This window comes from Triticum urartu, chromosome 3A (assembly GCF_056163025.1).
Source record: "Triticum urartu cultivar PI428250 chromosome 3A, HENAU_Tu73, whole genome shotgun sequence".
Lineage (NCBI taxonomy): Eukaryota > Viridiplantae > Streptophyta > Magnoliopsida > Poales > Poaceae > Triticum > Triticum urartu.
Window position 1 is genome coordinate 12,128,939 of NC_141875.1, and position 16,146 is coordinate 12,145,084.

Sequence of the window (16,146 nt, forward strand, 5' to 3'; positions counted from 1 at the left end):
ACTGGGCACCACTACTGATCATCTGCGAAAAACACGTAGTAACGACGAGAGTCTTCATCGAACTCCCACTTGAGCTCGGTCATATCATCTGGAGCGGTATCATCGGTCCCTGCATCTGGTTTTGGAAGTAAACTGTGAGTCACGGGGACTCAGCAATCTCACACCCTTGCGATCAAGACTATTTAAGCTTATAGGTAAGGTAAAGGTATGATGTGGAGCTGCAGCAAGCGACTAGCATATATGGTGGCTAACATACGCAAATGAGAGCGAGAAGAGAAGGAAAAAGCACGGTCGAACAACTATGATCAAGAAGTGATCCTAGAACAACCCACGTCAAACATTACTCCAACACCGTGTTCACTTCCCGGACTCCGCCAAGAAGAGACCATCACGGTTACACACGCAGTTGGTGCATTTTAATTATTTAAGTTTCATGTTATCTACAACCGGACATTAACAAATTCCCATCTGCCCAGAACCGCGGGCACGACTTTTGAAAGTTTAAATCCCTGCAGGGGAGTCCCAACTTAGCCCATCACAAGCTCTCACGGTCAACGAAGGATATTCCTTCTCCTGAGACATTCCGATCAGACTCGGCATCCCGGTTACAAGACATCCTCGACAATGGTAAAACAAGTCCAGCAACACCGCCCGAATGTGCCGACAAATCCCGATAGGAGCTGCACATATCTCATTCTCAGGGCACACTCAGATAGGTCAAGCTACGAGTAAAACCAGCCCTTGAGTTTCCCCGAGGTGGCCCCGCAGGCTGCCCATTTCGGACAAACACTCAGAGGAGCACTGGCCCGGGGGGGTTTAATAAAGATGACCCTTGGGCTCCAGAAACCCAAGGGAAAAAGAGGCTAGGTGGCGAATGGTAAAATCAAGGTTGGGCATTGCTGGAGGAGTTTTATTCAAGGCGAACTGTCAAGGGGTTCCCATTATAACACAACCATGTAAGGAACACAAAATCCGAGAACATAACACCGATATGACGGAAACTAGGGCGGCAAGAGTGGAACAGAACACCAGGCATAAGGCCGAGCCTTCCACCCTTTACCAAGTATATAGGTGAATTAAGATAAACAAGATAATATGGTGATATCCCAACAATAAACAAGTTCCAACAAGGAACGATCTCCAATCTTCACCTGCAACTAGCAACGCTATAAGAGGGGCTGAGCAAATCGGTAACATAGCCAAACAACAGTTTGCTAGGACAAGGTGGGTTAGAGGTTTGACATGGCAATTTGGGAGGCATGATAAGCAAGTGGTAGGTATCGTAGCATAAGCATAGCAAAAGAACGAGCATCTAGCAAGCAAAGATAGAAGTGATTTCGAGGGTATGCTCATCTTGCCTGCAAAGTTCTCAGAGTTGCCTTGATCCTCGAAAGCGTACTCAATGGGCTCCTCGTTCACGTACTCGTCTCCCGGCTCTACCCAAGCAAAAACAACAAGCAAAAGGAACACAATCAACCACATGCAATGCTCAAGCAACATGATGCAAACATGGTATGATATGCGGGATGCGACATGTGATGCATATGCGTGATTTGGAAAGGAATGATTGAACCTGGCCTCAAATTGGAAAATCAAGAGTGCCACTGGAAAGGTGAGGTGATTTCGGTCGAAATCGATATAAAGATCATCGGAATCGGATGCACGGTTTGGAAATGGCAAGCAAAACAAATATGGCACCGGTCTGCGATTAACAGCAAGTAGCCATCTAAATGCAACAAGAACAACATGCTACAACACTCCAACATGACAATAAAATACATGGCAGGAATCCACTCATAATGCTTGACAAAAGCTGAACACTGAGCTACGGCTAGTTCACTCAATAGCAGGTTCAAACAAGCATGGCAAAAGTGCAAAAGATAACAGGTTTCAGACTTAGTGAAATTAACAGCAAGTCAGGAATTGATCAACATGAAGCAATGTTTAGAGCATGATAACTAGATGCTACAGGAACATATCATGGCAAAGCAAGGCATGGCATGAAGCTACTCAAAGCATATAACAAAAGTTCCTTGGGGACCATGAGCCAAAAGGGATCAGAAAATACAATTGCAAGCATGTGAACATAGCAAAAACATAAACAGATTCAGACTTAGTGAAAAAACTGGAGCATGCAAAACAGATAACGAGTAGGCATGTTTACGAGCTCGATGCACTCACTACGAGGCATTGCATGACAAACTAAGTATACACCCAGCAAATAGACATGGCATAGAAGCTAGACATGGCAAGAACAACAACATAGTATGCATGGATCAAGAACAACATCCTCGGCAAAATTGCTAAACATGTTAACAATCTCCCAAGAACATTTTATAGTAAAAGTAGAGCTCGATTGACTCAAGTTAGGGTGCTCCATAATTGCAAACAAAGACATGGATGGATAGAGCACAACATTATCTACAAAACATCCTTACTAATCATGCTGAAAAGAGGCACGGATCACTAGGAAACAACATGAACATATGGCATAAAAATAATGACAGGGCAAGGACTTAGTGAAATTCTAAGTCCCTGAAATCAGCATCAATGAGTAAGCTACTTTGCAAGCTTGTGCTAGTAACCACAAAGATCACAAAAATACATGGCATACAGCCCTGTAAAGATGGCATGGCATTCTTCAAAACACATGTAGACCTCAGGATCATAGCATGCACACATTAATCATGGCAAAAATGACAAAAGTGCATTTGTTGAAACAGATCTGAAACTATCCTCACATAGCCCTCTTCCAATAGCATTTCAGGCATCAAGATGAGCTCAAATGAAAATGATTCAATGAGATGAAATGATGTACTCGTCGAGACGAACATTTTGATATGCTACACGCACGAATCGGAGTCACGGTGAGGAAATTATGACATGTCAAAGTATGCAAAAAAAAACCTAGGGTTAGGAGGGAAAAAGTCAACCGAGAATTTGGATCTAGATCTAGATCTCGCCGGAATCACTGTTCATCACGCCTCGCGAGGTTCGTTGGCACTAGAGTTGGACTTGGAGCCGCCGGAGAGGACGAGGGCGCCGAGGAGGAGGCGCGGCGAAGGTCCGGCGAGGCGCGGTGGCGCGGGGTGGCGCCGGAGCGGCGGAACGGTGGGCGGCGAGCTGAGGTCGCCGGCCGGCGCGAGAGGAGGCGCGGCGGAGCCGGCGAGCTCGGGCGGCACGCGAGGGAGGCAGGCGGCGGCGTCGGGCGCGGGGGCGCGGCCCGGTTGCGCGGCGAGGAGGGCCGGCCTCGGGCCCGGCGGCCTTCGACGGCGGCGGGGACAGGAGCTGCCACGTGGCGCTCGTCTATTGGAGCGGGGCGGTGTCCGGCGGCGGCGCGAGGAATTTTAGGGTTAGGGGGAGAGGAGACCCGGGATTTCGAGAGGGTGACCTATTTATAGAGGTAGGAGGAGTTAGGAAGCTCCAGATGAGGTGCGGTTTGCGGCCACGCGATCATGATCGAACGGTCTAGGTGATGGAAGGGGTTTAGGTGGGTTTTGGGCCACTTTGGAAGGGTGTTGGGCTGCAACACGCACGAGGCCTTTTCGGTCCCTCGGTTGACCGTTGGAGTATCAAACGAAGTCCAAATGGTACGAAACTTGATAGGCGGTCTACCGGTAGTAAACCAAGGCCGCATAAAAAGTCTCGGTCTAATCCGAAAACGTTTAACACCCGCACACGAAAAGAGGTAGAAAGGGACACCGGGTGACATAGGAGCGCCGGAATGCAAAACGGACAACGGGGAAAAAGCTCGGATGCATGAGACGAACACATATGCAAATGCAATGCACATGATGAAATGATATGAGATGCAAGACAAAGACAAAACACACAGAGACAAAAACCCAACAACGAGAAAATAAAATAACTTAGTGCTCAAAAAGGCAAGAGTTGAAATACAATTAAGGTAGGTTACATCCGGGGTGTTACATAATCCAAACAATCTAGAGAGTTCATCTAATGGTTGCATGCTAGTCTAGTAGGTTGCTAGGGATCGGCCCCATCCATGGACGTGCCCAGTTTTAGTTCTCTAGAATAATCATATAAATGTGTGTACTTCTTGTTTGGCACATGTGTGGGGCTGATTATTCTTTTGTAAGTCTTACACCTATGTATCTTGTATAAGGTGAAACATGTAGCACCTTAGCAATTACTTCATCAACGGAAAAAATAAATAAATAACAATTACTTCATCAATTCAAGCTTTAAGATGTGTGAACTCTATATTGGCTGGTCATAGTGGGGAGTAACTTATACTAGTGTCATGCATATGACACTAATCTAAGTTACTACTTTCATAGTGCAAAGTAATATAATAGTAGTGTCATAGGTGGATTCATTTATTAGCTTGTAGACTCATCTTTTCTCGGGAAGCGCTATGTTACAATAACATATTATGTTACTCTAAGTACCTCTCTCCTCATTAACTATGTGCCACATAAGCAAAATTTTCTTGAAGTGTGCTATGTTACTATTTAAGTTACTCCCACTATGACTAGCCTTAGTTAAGTATACCTATTCCGCAACTCAAGAAAATTTATCACATGTAGACAAATAAGTTCTCCACCAACTTTTACCTGCTCAAATATTGATTTCCCCCTTTATATAAGCCACTCTCTTTCCATAGGAGTAGATAGATATGTTGCACGCCTTCACTTTGTTTTAACTTGTTGGTAACATTAGCCGAGTCATCAAATAGGTCGTAGTCATATAAACAATAGAGGGGCATGCACATGAAAGAAGCTAAAAAGATAAATGAACAAACGATGGAAATATGAGGCGTCGGTAATTGGGGTGGAGCGACCTTGACAACTGACACGGGATTGAAATGATTATGGTGTCAGGCCTTCGTCCCAAGTCGAGCAGGACTTGAAGAAACCACGGTTGTAGTGCTCGAAACCGCTAGCATTACAAGTATCTTGTGTGTTTCATTAGGCACCATGCACGTGGATTACAAGCAAGCACGGTTGTCCTTTCCTATCAGAGAGGGAGCTTGATCGAGTTTTTGACGTAACCTTTAGTTTCGTCACACATTGTATTCGAGGGAACCTGCACAAAGATGTACCATATAGTTCTTACAGGTTAGTTAATGGCGTAAATCAATAATAACCTCCATCGGTAAGATGCAAATAAATAAATTATTATAGAACAGATTAACCTCTTGTCAGTTTCCCTTTGGAAAGTTATTTCAAGAAATGCATAGAGTTCTTTTCTGTATTCTTTTCTGTCCATATCTTCATCTGAAGATAAAAGTACGTGTGAATATATGTGACGCACGTACTCTCTCCGGTCCTGCTATTATCCACTTCCGCTGCTGCCCGTCATCGGCGAGATCCCGTGGTTGATGCGGCCGTGAACTCTCCCGATGGCCACGCAGCCGCCCAGCTCCTCACCACAAGGTCAGATTCCTCACCTTGGCCCGATTTCTTGATCTGCCTGGTCAGATTTTCCAAATTATTTTAAAACTTTTTAATATATTTTTTGAATTTTTGTAAATACCGAGCTCAAAAATAGCAAATCAGACGGATCACAGCATGACGTGAATCACCTAGCAGATGTGTGATGAACTCAGTGTAAGGATCATCCTGCCACTTAAAAAAAATGGCAATCAACATCCTGTAGCACACACATGTGTGATGAACAACAACAAGCATCAGTCCACTACGCGCCGTGTGAACTCAAATACAGAATATGAGTAGAGTCCGGAAAAACCGATATTTTACCTTCGTTTTTGAGAAATTGTAGTACCGGCACCCTGGATTCGCAAGGGTCCGGGAAATCCAGCACGATGCCTTCACGTTGCAGTGGCACGGAATCTCTGGTGCATACTGGAGCGACCACTCCTGGTATGGCACAGGCGAATGTGACTGCGACGGCGAGGTCAGCGACGAGGGGCTAAATTTCGTGTTTTGACCTTTTTCTGATATCTATTCGAGATCTGACCCTAATCTGATAAAATTTCAAGATCTGGTCCTTTTGCTACCGTTAAGGTTCATGGTGGTATGGTCTAACAGCCTACCGCCAAGGTCCCTGACGGTAAGGTTGCATGCCTTACCGCAAAATTCTTCTAAATGTTGAACACAGTGCGTGCTCGTGCCTACCGCCAAGCACCTTGGCGTTAGGGTTGTACAGTCTACCGCCAGTATGTTTGGCGGTAGGGATATTTCCTACCGCCAAGGTCCCTAGCGGTAGGCTGTTACACCCTATCGCCATGGACCCTGTCGGTAGCAAAAGGGTCAGATCTTGAAAAAAAATTCAAACTAGGGCCAGATCTCGAATAGATATCAAAAAAGGGTCAACAAACAAAATTTTGCCGCGACGAGGTGATGTGGCTCCTCGAAGAGATAGAGGACGGCGGCCGCGACATCTATGCCGACGAAGAGCTGCGCACATCCAGGACGAAAACGAATCGCCGCCAGAAGAAGAGAGGAATATAGCTAAGGTTCCTCGCGACAGAGAGAAATAAAGGAGGGGGTGTTGGATTTCAACGCATTAGCCTCATTTGGGGGAAAAGTATACTTTGCTCTTCTCTTCCCACAATTAATCTAGGCAATCAAGAGAGTCCATCCACAGTGGTTGCATGCTAATCCATTGGTTTTTTACATAACGGCCCATCGGTGGTTGCGCCTGATTTTACTTCCCTAGAATGATCGTATTAGGCCTTCTTTGGTTCATATGATAGGAATATTATAGGAAGTGAAATGGCATGCATCTCAATTCCTACAAAGAAAGAGATGTCATTTGATGCATATGATAGGAATTTTTTCACCGAGTCTAGGCTAATGTTTTTTCCCTTTGAAATGTGAAGGATTGAACCCTATCCTACATAGGAATAGGAATCCATTCCTACAAACCAAAGGGCTCCATAGGATTTAATTTTTTTGAAAATCATATCCTATGAAATTCCTACAAGATTCCTACAAACCAAAGGAGGCCTAATGTCTGTAGTGCTTGTTCGGCACATGTGTGGGTCTACTGATAAAGAACGGATTGCTTCTGCCCATTTAATGTCAGTATTTTACAGAAACCCCCCTCTATTTTTAGGTAATTAACCAGCTATCCACATTTAAGTGAGAAAACAAACCTTTTTACTATTTTTATAGAAAAACCCCTCCCTTCCTGGTAAATAACCCACACTCTACCATTAAGTGATGGAAACGAATCGTCTTTGACATTTTAGCAGAAACCCCCTGCCGTTTGTATAATTAACCCGCAATCCATCTAGAACAAATAATAATTTTAAAAAGTACCCGAATCTTTTAAATGCTAACTCCAACTTTAACATGTTATATATGAAATTTGATTAGAAAAATATGTAGAATATGAATATCATGTTATTTTACCTGTTAAATATTTCTAAAATGGTATTTAGGGTGCAACCCTAATCAATAGGGCACAATCCATCTTTCTTTCGTATCGACACTGACTTGGATTGCAATGAACACCTCATCAAAGCCAAATTGAAGATGAAAAAAAACATTGATAACAATGCATGTATGCCTTGGCATAATCTTGCATGAAAAAAAGCAGATTTCTCATCTTATACCGAGAGAGACGCCTCGGCAAGACCTATTGGGGTCTTAGTCATGGTTATTGGGTTAGGGCCGTGCGGTATTTTCTTCTCACGTTGCAACACACATGCTATTTTGCTAGTAAGTCTTACAATTGTGTATCTTGTAAGGTGAAACATGTAGCACCTTACCAATTTACTTCATCAGTTCAAGCTTTAAGAATAGTAAAATCTACATTAGTTAAGAAAATTATACCCACTACAACTTAAGAAAATTTACCACATGTAGATTAATAAGTTCTCCACCAACCTTCATCTGAGTAAATATTGATTTCTCCCTTTATATAAGCCGCTCTCTTTTCATAGGAGCAGACATATATGTTGGGCGGTTTCACTTTGTTTTAATTTGTTAGTAGCATTTGTCTAGGTCATCAAGTAGGTAGGTAGAGAGCACATGAGTGAGAGAAGCTAAAGAGATAAATGAACACACGATGGAAATAGGAGGCGTGGTAATCGGGGTGGATCGACCATGTCATGTGCCACATGAGCAAAATGATTACGATGCCATGGCTTCACGACAAGTCGAGCATGACCTGCAAGACACGCGGCTAAGTGGATCTGATCTCCATTACGAGTTGTCTTGTGTGTTTCGTTAGACACCGTGCATGTAGATTACAAGCAAGTATGAAGGACCTTCCTCCTAGATAGAGTACTCTGGGACAACTTTGCTGTTACTTCTAGTCTCGTCGCACCCTGCTGCGTCGCCACCGATAGAGCGAATTGTATAGAACGAAATTGTTTCATATAGTTCTTGCATAGAAAAAAAATCATTTTAGAACGGATAGTTGCCAAATTGCTACTGTAGCCAATTTCCTATTGAAAAGCTGTTCATATATGACTCTCCAAAAAAATAAAGGAAAACGTTTAAAATCATCCGGTTGATTTCCTCCTCGCGTAAACCTCCTTTCCCACGCGACACGTGCCATGTGGGGTCAACCAGCCAACCTTATCTTCTCCCCTTCCACCCGTCTTTCTTTCCATCGCTTTTCCCCTTTTCTCATCTATCTCATCTGCCATTGATATGAAGAGATGCTTGCTCCATGGCCGACCACCGCGCATCCCTTGCCATTGGCAACATCCACCGCTGCTGCAGGCCAAGGACGGCATGCGGCCATGGTAGCAGCCACCATGTTGCGATGTTGCGTCCCACTCATGCTGCGTCGCAGCATCCCGTCGCCGTCATGCTTCGTCCCAGCACCCAGTGTCGCCGTCATGCTGGTGGTGGCGCTGCAGTGAAGCTTCGCCGGTGGGCTGCAATGAAGCATCGTCGGGACCGTTGATGTTGCAAGGACTCGCCCGTGCTTAGACGGCGGGCTGCAATGAAGCATTGTCCTTGGGCCATCGGTGCTGCAAGGAGTCGCCGGTGCTCTGACGGCGGGATGCAATGAAGCATTTGTCGGGCCGTCGGTGTTGTATGGAGTGACCAGTGCTCGGACGGCGGGCTCCATTGAAGCATGGTCGGGGCCGTCGGGGCTGCAAGCAGTCGCCGGTGCTCCGACAACGGGAGGCAATGAAGCATCATCTGGGCTGTCGGTGTTGCGATGAAGCTTCACTAGCCGCAGGTGTTGTAATGGCGAGCGACAACCAGCGCTCCGATGAATCAGCGTTGCACTGCTGTTCGAGGGCAGTTACTACTAGTTACTACCTCCGGCTGTGCACATGCGTGGCGTGCGTTGTGTGAAAGAACCAATCCAATGGTTGTGGCCCTTTTCATCGGACGGTGCGCAAGGCGACTGATTTCTCCACGAAATAAGCCGGCTGATTTGTAGCAGCGGCCAAAATTAGAAGTTTGTTTATATGCATAGGGCTCTTTTCTGTATTTTTTTCTCTCCATATTTTCATCTGAAGATAAAGCACGTGTGAATATACGTGACGCGCGTACTCTGCCCGGTCCTGCTATTATCCACTTCCGCCGCCGCCGCCCGTCGTCGTCCTCGTCGTCGGCGAGATCCCGCGCTTGATGCGGCCGTGAAGCCACACCAATGGCCGCGCAGCCGCCCAGCTCCTCGCCGCAAGGTCAGATTCCTAACCCGCCGGGCCGAAACCTTCCTGATTTCTCAAGCTGCCTGGGAACCCTCCTCGCGCCTCGCTGATTAAGCAGCACCCTGCGTGGGGGATCTCGTGGGTAACGAGAGGCGAGGGTTTGTATCAGCACATGCGGGCGATTAGATACCCTCTGGGCTCGTCGGATTGATGCTAATCGAACTGGGTTCCACGATTCGCGGTGGTCGATCCCAGCTCAAATCTCTTTTGAAGTTCGCGAGCAGCTTTGTCAAATTGGGGCTGATGTTGAAAGATCAATTTTTGTCAGACCTGCACTGTTCTTAGAGTGAAACTGTATATATATATTCTAACTTTTCTAATGCCGCAGATGGTACCGGCGGAGGCGGATCCTCGGAAAATCTGGTACTCCAAGCCCCACAAGCAGTGCGGGAGGATTACGTGCAGAACGCCGTCAATTTCCTCGCGCATCCGAAGGTGAAGGGTTCACCGGTGTCCTACAGGTACTCTTTCCTGGAGAAGAAAGGGCTCACGAAGGAGGAAATCGACGAGGCCTTCCGTCGGGTTCCTGTAAGTTGCTATTTTCCGGTCACCTCCGCACGGATGTTTTAGCTGAGAAAATGAGGAAGAGAATCAAGTGTTGTGTTCCTGATTGGCTTGATGTCTTGCAGGATCCGCCGACAAGCAGTACGGATGCTGCGGCTGTTGGTTCGCAACAAGGTATCTCCACATGCTGAATGGTTGAGCTAATGAAGTAATGGTTTACAGTATTACTCCTCTGTTAATTTGTTTGCTGTCTAATTGGATGGATCTCTTTACATTATGTTCAATCTATGCCTTGCACACAGCATCTTGTATTTATGTAATTTTGACTGAACTTACTCTCTTTTTATCATCTGATGATGCGAACAAAAGTAATTTAGGTAATGCATCTAAATGGTATTTTCTTCAAGGGGCATTCATCTAGTTCAGACACACATTTTGTTTTGGAAAAATTACTAGGATAGCTTCAGAACAAATAGTATGACTAAATACTTAATTATAAAGATATTTTTTATTGCTGAAAATATAGTCCTTATGCTATTCTGGTCCCTCACATGGAAATCCGGAATAAGTCTACAGTTGCTCTTGCTGGCAGCTAGCCTATTCAAAATAGAAGAATGTCTTCCTTGCATGACATTTAATATCTACGCTTCAAAGTTCTGTCCTGAAATCTGTAACATTTTTGTTAACTTATATGCTAAAAGGCTGCCTTGCTTTCTTTGCTTCCAGCAAGCAATCCAAATCAATCTGCCGGGGTGCAGCCTTACGCATCAGTTCAGTCGCCACAAGCACCAACTGTCTCTGTCGCCACTGGTCATATTGTCCCACAAACGCAGACACAATTTAGCTGGTATCATACGCTCCTTGGTGCTGGTATTTTCCTTGGAGTTGGAGCCAGTTCAGTTGTCGTCATCAAGGTATATTGTGTTTTCTGCAAATGGTCATGATTTTAGTGGAAGAATTGAGGGATTAACTTTGTTTGCGTGTGTATTTTGCACAGAAATTGTTCCTGCCTAGGCTAAAATCTTGGACCCGTAGAGTCGTTTCTGAAGGAGATGAAAATGCGGACAACGAACTGAAATCCAAGCTTTATGGTGAAATTAAAGAGGCTATGGAAGCTTCCTCATCAGCCTTTTCTACTATTGCTAAAACAAACCAAGAATTACTGGCTTCAAAGGAAGAAGGTTAAGAACATTTCTTAATAATTTAGCATATTCTTGCTCTAGGATAACCATTATTGTTCGAGGTTGATTATATTAGTGGTTTTCTCTTGTTAACAGATAAGAAGATACTTGTAAAGTTAACAGAAGCATTGGATTCTCAGGCAGAGGTGTTGAAATCCTTGAGCGAGACATTACATCATACAAGGGAGAATCGGTTTTCGCAGTACAATATGTTGGAAGAGCATGCTCAACCTGGACCATGGAATGGTTAGAAATGAATATTTATGCATTATACGGGCACATTATTCTGTTAATTTTGAATTGACTATTCTCACCCATATGGCCATATCCTTGCTTATGTGAACCTTCTGCATAGAAAATACTAGATTGGCAGGTTGTAGGGTTTCTAACGAGTTATTTTAATATCTATTGGTATTGTGTCTCACCACATTCTTATTGTATATTGTACCAACAGGGCCAACTACTAATTCATGGAGAACTTCCCAGGTATGATTTGTAGACTTGTAGTTATTCCTCCTGTTCGTCAGTACTTACATAGTTTTGCAGTCCTTATGTCTTACCCAGCGTTTCTGTTTGTAGCAAACCAATATGTACACAACGACGCCAAATGGTGATTTTGACTCAGGTAAGAACTAAGGAACTAACATGAGCTGGCACCACCATATCTCCTACCTTGCACTTGTTCACTCCTGTGTTATGTTTGGACAGGGAGGCAACCGTTCATGCCGTTACCTGCAGAACCTACATCGGGATCATTTCCAAGATCTTATGTTGATGTAAGCTACTGTATCATCCTTTAAGATAGCAAAAACATGACAGTGGCTCTAGAATTACGCTTAAATTGGATGCTCTGTACTTGCAGCAGCGGGTGCCGAGGGCTGGGTACGGGTTCCAGCCGCAGATGGGCTATGACAGATCGAACCCTGGCACTCGGGAGGGCTACTACGGTTCTCCTCCGTACTACTCCGGGGGCAGCAACGCCATTGATGCTCCAGCACCGGCACCAGCACCAGCTCCAGCACCGGTACCAGTACCAGCTCCAGCACCAGCAGCGGCACCAGTTGCACAGGAAAGCCCGTTCCAGCGCCACTGGGTTCCCCCACAGCCACCAGGGGTTGCCATGGCGGAGGCCGCGGCCGCCATTCGGCAGCCAAGGTCCCTTCCAAGACAAGAGCCACAGCCAGCAGCAGGCTCAGCCGATGCTCCGAGATCGGCAGACTCTGCCGTGAATGAGCAGTTGGGCGGTCGATCACCCGCCATCACCGGTGACGAATCACCTAGTAGCAGTGCTGCCATGGGCACCATGGCTGGCGCGGCCAACGGTGAGAATGGAGAAGGGCCTGGAGCCGCCTGATTTTGACGAGAGCAATTCATTCAATTTTCTGTGTTGTTGTGTGCGGTTCGCATATCTAATTATCTATACACTGTTAATTAGGTATTGGAAACTGTATATGATGGTTGTAATTAGCAGCGCGTGTATAAGAAAAAAATTGGATTATATACCTGTGCGATTCACTTGACGGTACCATGTATACGGAATCACTTATATTTTCTACCTGTATGTAAAATTACAAATACCGAGCATGTCATATCAACCAGCAGCTTGGATAGCTATGATTAGTGATGAAATGAGCATATCCCCGTGTGTGTGCACCCTTATTTGTTTGCTGGTAACTTCAGCTTTTCCGCGGTAGCTCTGGTTTTTATGGTGAATTGGATAGTAACTTTCCAAGTGAACTGGTAGGTATGTAGAATTTATGTTGATATGCATGAAAACAAATAGACGCTCCAATTTTCGCTTGTGTTTATAAGATCCCTGCTTATATATACTGCTCCAACTCCACCAGACTAGATATCGCGGTACATCGTTTCACTTTGTTTTAACTTGTCAAGTAGCATGCTCCTTTCCCTAAAATACAAACCGGTCGGGTAGCGCCTAGCTTAGTATGTCATGTATGGGAAATCACACAAAGGGAACCGATTTGCGAGGGGATAGCAGAAGAGTTGAAGAAACATGCGGGAACAGGAGGCTTCAGGAACATGGGTCGAGCAGCTATTCTGTATGCTGGATTAAGTTAAGCTTGAAGTTGCGGCTCCATCTCAGAGTGAGAAACATGTTGAACTTTTGTGGTTCCCAAATGAGGTAGAGTACCAGAAATGAAATGCAGATATTTCAATTTTATAGGTTTGTCGGCAACTCGCGTCTGTTTAAATCGCAGAGTCGAAGTAGGAACTGCTTAGCGCAGCCGACCTTTTCTTGCTATCTTGAGCTTTCAATGCGAAACAAATCCATGCTCTACCGACTTTCACTTGCATTAATAATTCTTCCTCCCCTTATACATACCTCTGGAACTTCACTAGAGTAGACATCCGGTTAAATCATTTCATTTCTTTTAACTTGTCGGTAGGTTCACATAGTAGTACATGATGCAGGGGACAAACACATAAATCAAGCAAAATCTATTTGCAAGAGAACTGAAGAGTTGAAAACACATGTGACAACAGGAGACATAATGAGGAACATGGCCGGACATGGCTCGTGCTGTTGTTTCCGACACTGAATGAACTTGAGTGCCTTTATTATTTTTTTGACATGTAGCTAGAAGTTGTGTCTTCATCCCACTGATAGATGCTGAAATTACATTTGTCGTGGGTCTGTTTTTTTTGCTGCAGTGATAGCTGTCTTGTTCTTGTTTTTTCCACTTGTTGTTCATGCAAACTAGTGTCTTCCCCATTCTGAATGGAAGCTCTCCCCATCGAAGGAAAATGCTGGGAAGTTTATGCATACTTAGGTACTTACAAGTAATTAAAAAGGTAATCAATGAGGTACACATGGATGGTGGCGGCAAAATACTGAGAAATCAAACTTGTGGGGTGACAAATCAAAATACTTACATAATCAAGTCTACCAATAAAGCAGGAAGAGCTGGTCTTGGTGCAAAATGGATAGACGACTGATGAAACTAGTTTCTTCTTTCTCCATTGGAGAGCAAAACAAGGAAAACAATTGTTAAGGTTTGTAGGAGGAGCAGAACTCGAGTCTGGCGCCTTAGACCACTCGGCCATCCTGACTCGGTTTTCAGGTTGAAAGTATTGGTTATCTTTCAAGAGTTTACTTCGCCTTTTCCATTTGAAGTTTTCCAAAGTACTAGATTGGTAGGTCGCACGGTTCCTATAATGAGTTCTTTTAACATCAATATATTGGTATTTATGGCAAATTGTGGATTCTGAAAGACGACATTATTTGAAAACATGTTGAGAGTGAACGCTCGACGAGGCAGTTTGTTCGTTCGTTTGCTAGTAACTTAGCATGTCCGAACCGTGAAGTGAAGTAGAAACTGCTTAGCATAGCCAACATTTTCTCGGTAACTCGAGCTTTTATGGCGAATTGGCTAGTATATAGTTGCTTTCAAAGGGAACTGGCAGATTGTTCAATTTATATATTTTGATTGATGACATACATACTGAATGCAGGCTCCAAATTTCGCTTGTGTTACTTCACCAGAGTAGATATCACCATACATCGCTTCACTTTATTTTAACTTATCGGGCAGCACCTTCCCCTTAAAAACCTTGTTGGGTACCCCCATAGCTCAGCATATATACAACGTAGAGGCAACCACATAAGCAAAAGAAAACTGATTTGCGAGGGGAGAGCGGAAGAGTTGAAAAAAAAAGGCTTCAGCAACGTGGGTAGAACAAGTATTCCTCACTGTGCTGAATGGATTTAAGCTACAGGAGGCTTCATCCAAGAGAGGAACATATGTTGAAATCACTCACTTTGGTCAGCTCAAAAAGAAAAGAAAAGAAAAGAAAAGATGTCACTCTTTCCGTCCGAACCCCGACGATGACGACGACCCGCCGCCGCCTCCGAGATAGGGAAAGCCCGCTCTCCCTCCCATTGCAATCTGATGTTGGTGCTGCTGCTGCTGTTGTGGCGGCGGCGGCGAGCCGTACATGGGCTGCCCCATCATCATCATGCCTCCCGGGGCGTCGGCGTAACCGGTGGCATTGTTGTTGTTGTTTCTTGGCATGTCGGGCGTGGTTGACGTTGACGTTGACGTGGCGGCGGCCCTCTCGCCCTCGATCTCGCGGAACTTGTGGAGGTAGTGCTTGAGCGGGTCGACATAGTCCTCGAAGCCGAGGGTGGTCATGGCCCAGAGCAGGTCGTCGCCGTTGATGGTCTTGCGCTTCTCGCGCTGGCACTTGTCGGAGGCCTCGCCGGTGATGAAGGAGATGAACTCGGAGACGCACTCCTGCACCGTCTCCTTGGCGTCCTTGCTGATCTTGGCGTTGGCCGGGAGCGCCTTCTTCATGATGCGGCTGACGTTGGCGATGGGCAGGAAGCGGTCCTGCTCCCGCGGCGACGACAGCTCCCCCTCCCCGCCGGTGTTGCTCGGCCCGCCGGAGTCATTGTCCGACTCCGGCATGGCTCCTCCTCCTCCTCGATCTGTGTCTCAAATCAAGAAGCAAGTGGTGAACTTAACTGGAAGGAAGGACACTTGTACGGAAAGTTGGAAATCAATGTTTGGAGAGTGCAGTGCAGTGCAACAAGAAGAGGAGAGGAGAGGAGATGGTGGAGGGTTGGCAGGGGGACCTGGGAGAGGGTGGTGGGGAATGGCTTGGCTGGGTCCGGTCCGTTGGATTGCGCGGATAAGAAGGGATGGAGCTGTGAACGTGGAGCCAAGCCAGCCGTTGGTCAGTCGATAAGTATGTTCCACCTGTCACATTGGACAACCGTCGATTACTGCCATGTCAGACCAATCCAGGCCGTCCGTCCGCCCGCCCATCCTTATCACCAAGTAAAGCAGCAGTTCTGGACAAGAAAAGAGCTAATCATCAAGTCAA

The 16,146-nt window shown here is 45.6% G+C and overlaps 2 protein-coding genes across 3 annotated transcripts in view; one reads left to right on the forward strand and one right to left on the reverse strand.

The window, feature by feature from the left end:
• LOC125542371 (peroxisomal membrane protein PEX14) overlaps positions 1–12,853 on the forward strand; it is a 64,009-nt gene extending 51,156 nt beyond the window's left edge. The window contains exons 2-11 of one of the 2 annotated variants that reach the window (XM_087545953.1): positions 9,480–9,586; positions 9,942–10,141; positions 10,243–10,291; positions 10,844–11,031; positions 11,115–11,298; positions 11,395–11,544; positions 11,753–11,784; positions 11,878–11,923; positions 12,007–12,074; positions 12,161–12,853. In XM_087545953.1, the coding sequence (XP_087402079.1) occupies positions 9,553–9,586; positions 9,942–10,141; positions 10,243–10,291; positions 10,844–11,031; positions 11,115–11,298; positions 11,395–11,544; positions 11,753–11,784; positions 11,878–11,923; positions 12,007–12,074; positions 12,161–12,652 (1,443 nt within the window). In that variant the 5' untranslated portion in view covers positions 9,480–9,552 and the 3' untranslated portion in view covers positions 12,653–12,853. Of the gene's footprint in view, positions 1–9,367; positions 9,587–9,941; positions 10,142–10,242; positions 10,292–10,843; positions 11,032–11,114; positions 11,299–11,394; positions 11,545–11,752; positions 11,785–11,877; positions 11,924–12,006; positions 12,075–12,160 lie in introns of those variants that run through there. The other variant, XM_048705390.2, reaches the window with a different exon arrangement.
• Positions 12,854–14,963: 2,110 nt separating this feature from the next.
• Positions 14,964–16,086, reverse strand: LOC125542372 (nuclear transcription factor Y subunit B-3). Its single transcript, XM_048705392.2, has 2 exons — positions 15,896–16,086; positions 14,964–15,748 (listed from the first exon to the last, which is right to left on the reverse strand). Exon 2 carries the CDS (start codon positions 15,726–15,728, stop codon positions 15,120–15,122), a length of 609 nt encoding a protein of 202 aa, XP_048561349.2. The 5' UTR covers positions 15,729–15,748; positions 15,896–16,086; the 3' UTR covers positions 14,964–15,119.
• Positions 16,087–16,146: the final 60 nt, after the last annotated feature.

Coding starts and splice junctions, on each gene's coding strand:
- LOC125542372 (XM_048705392.2), bottom strand. CDS start 15,728: ATGCCGGAGTCGGACAATGACTCCGGCGGGCCGAGCAACACCGGCGGG.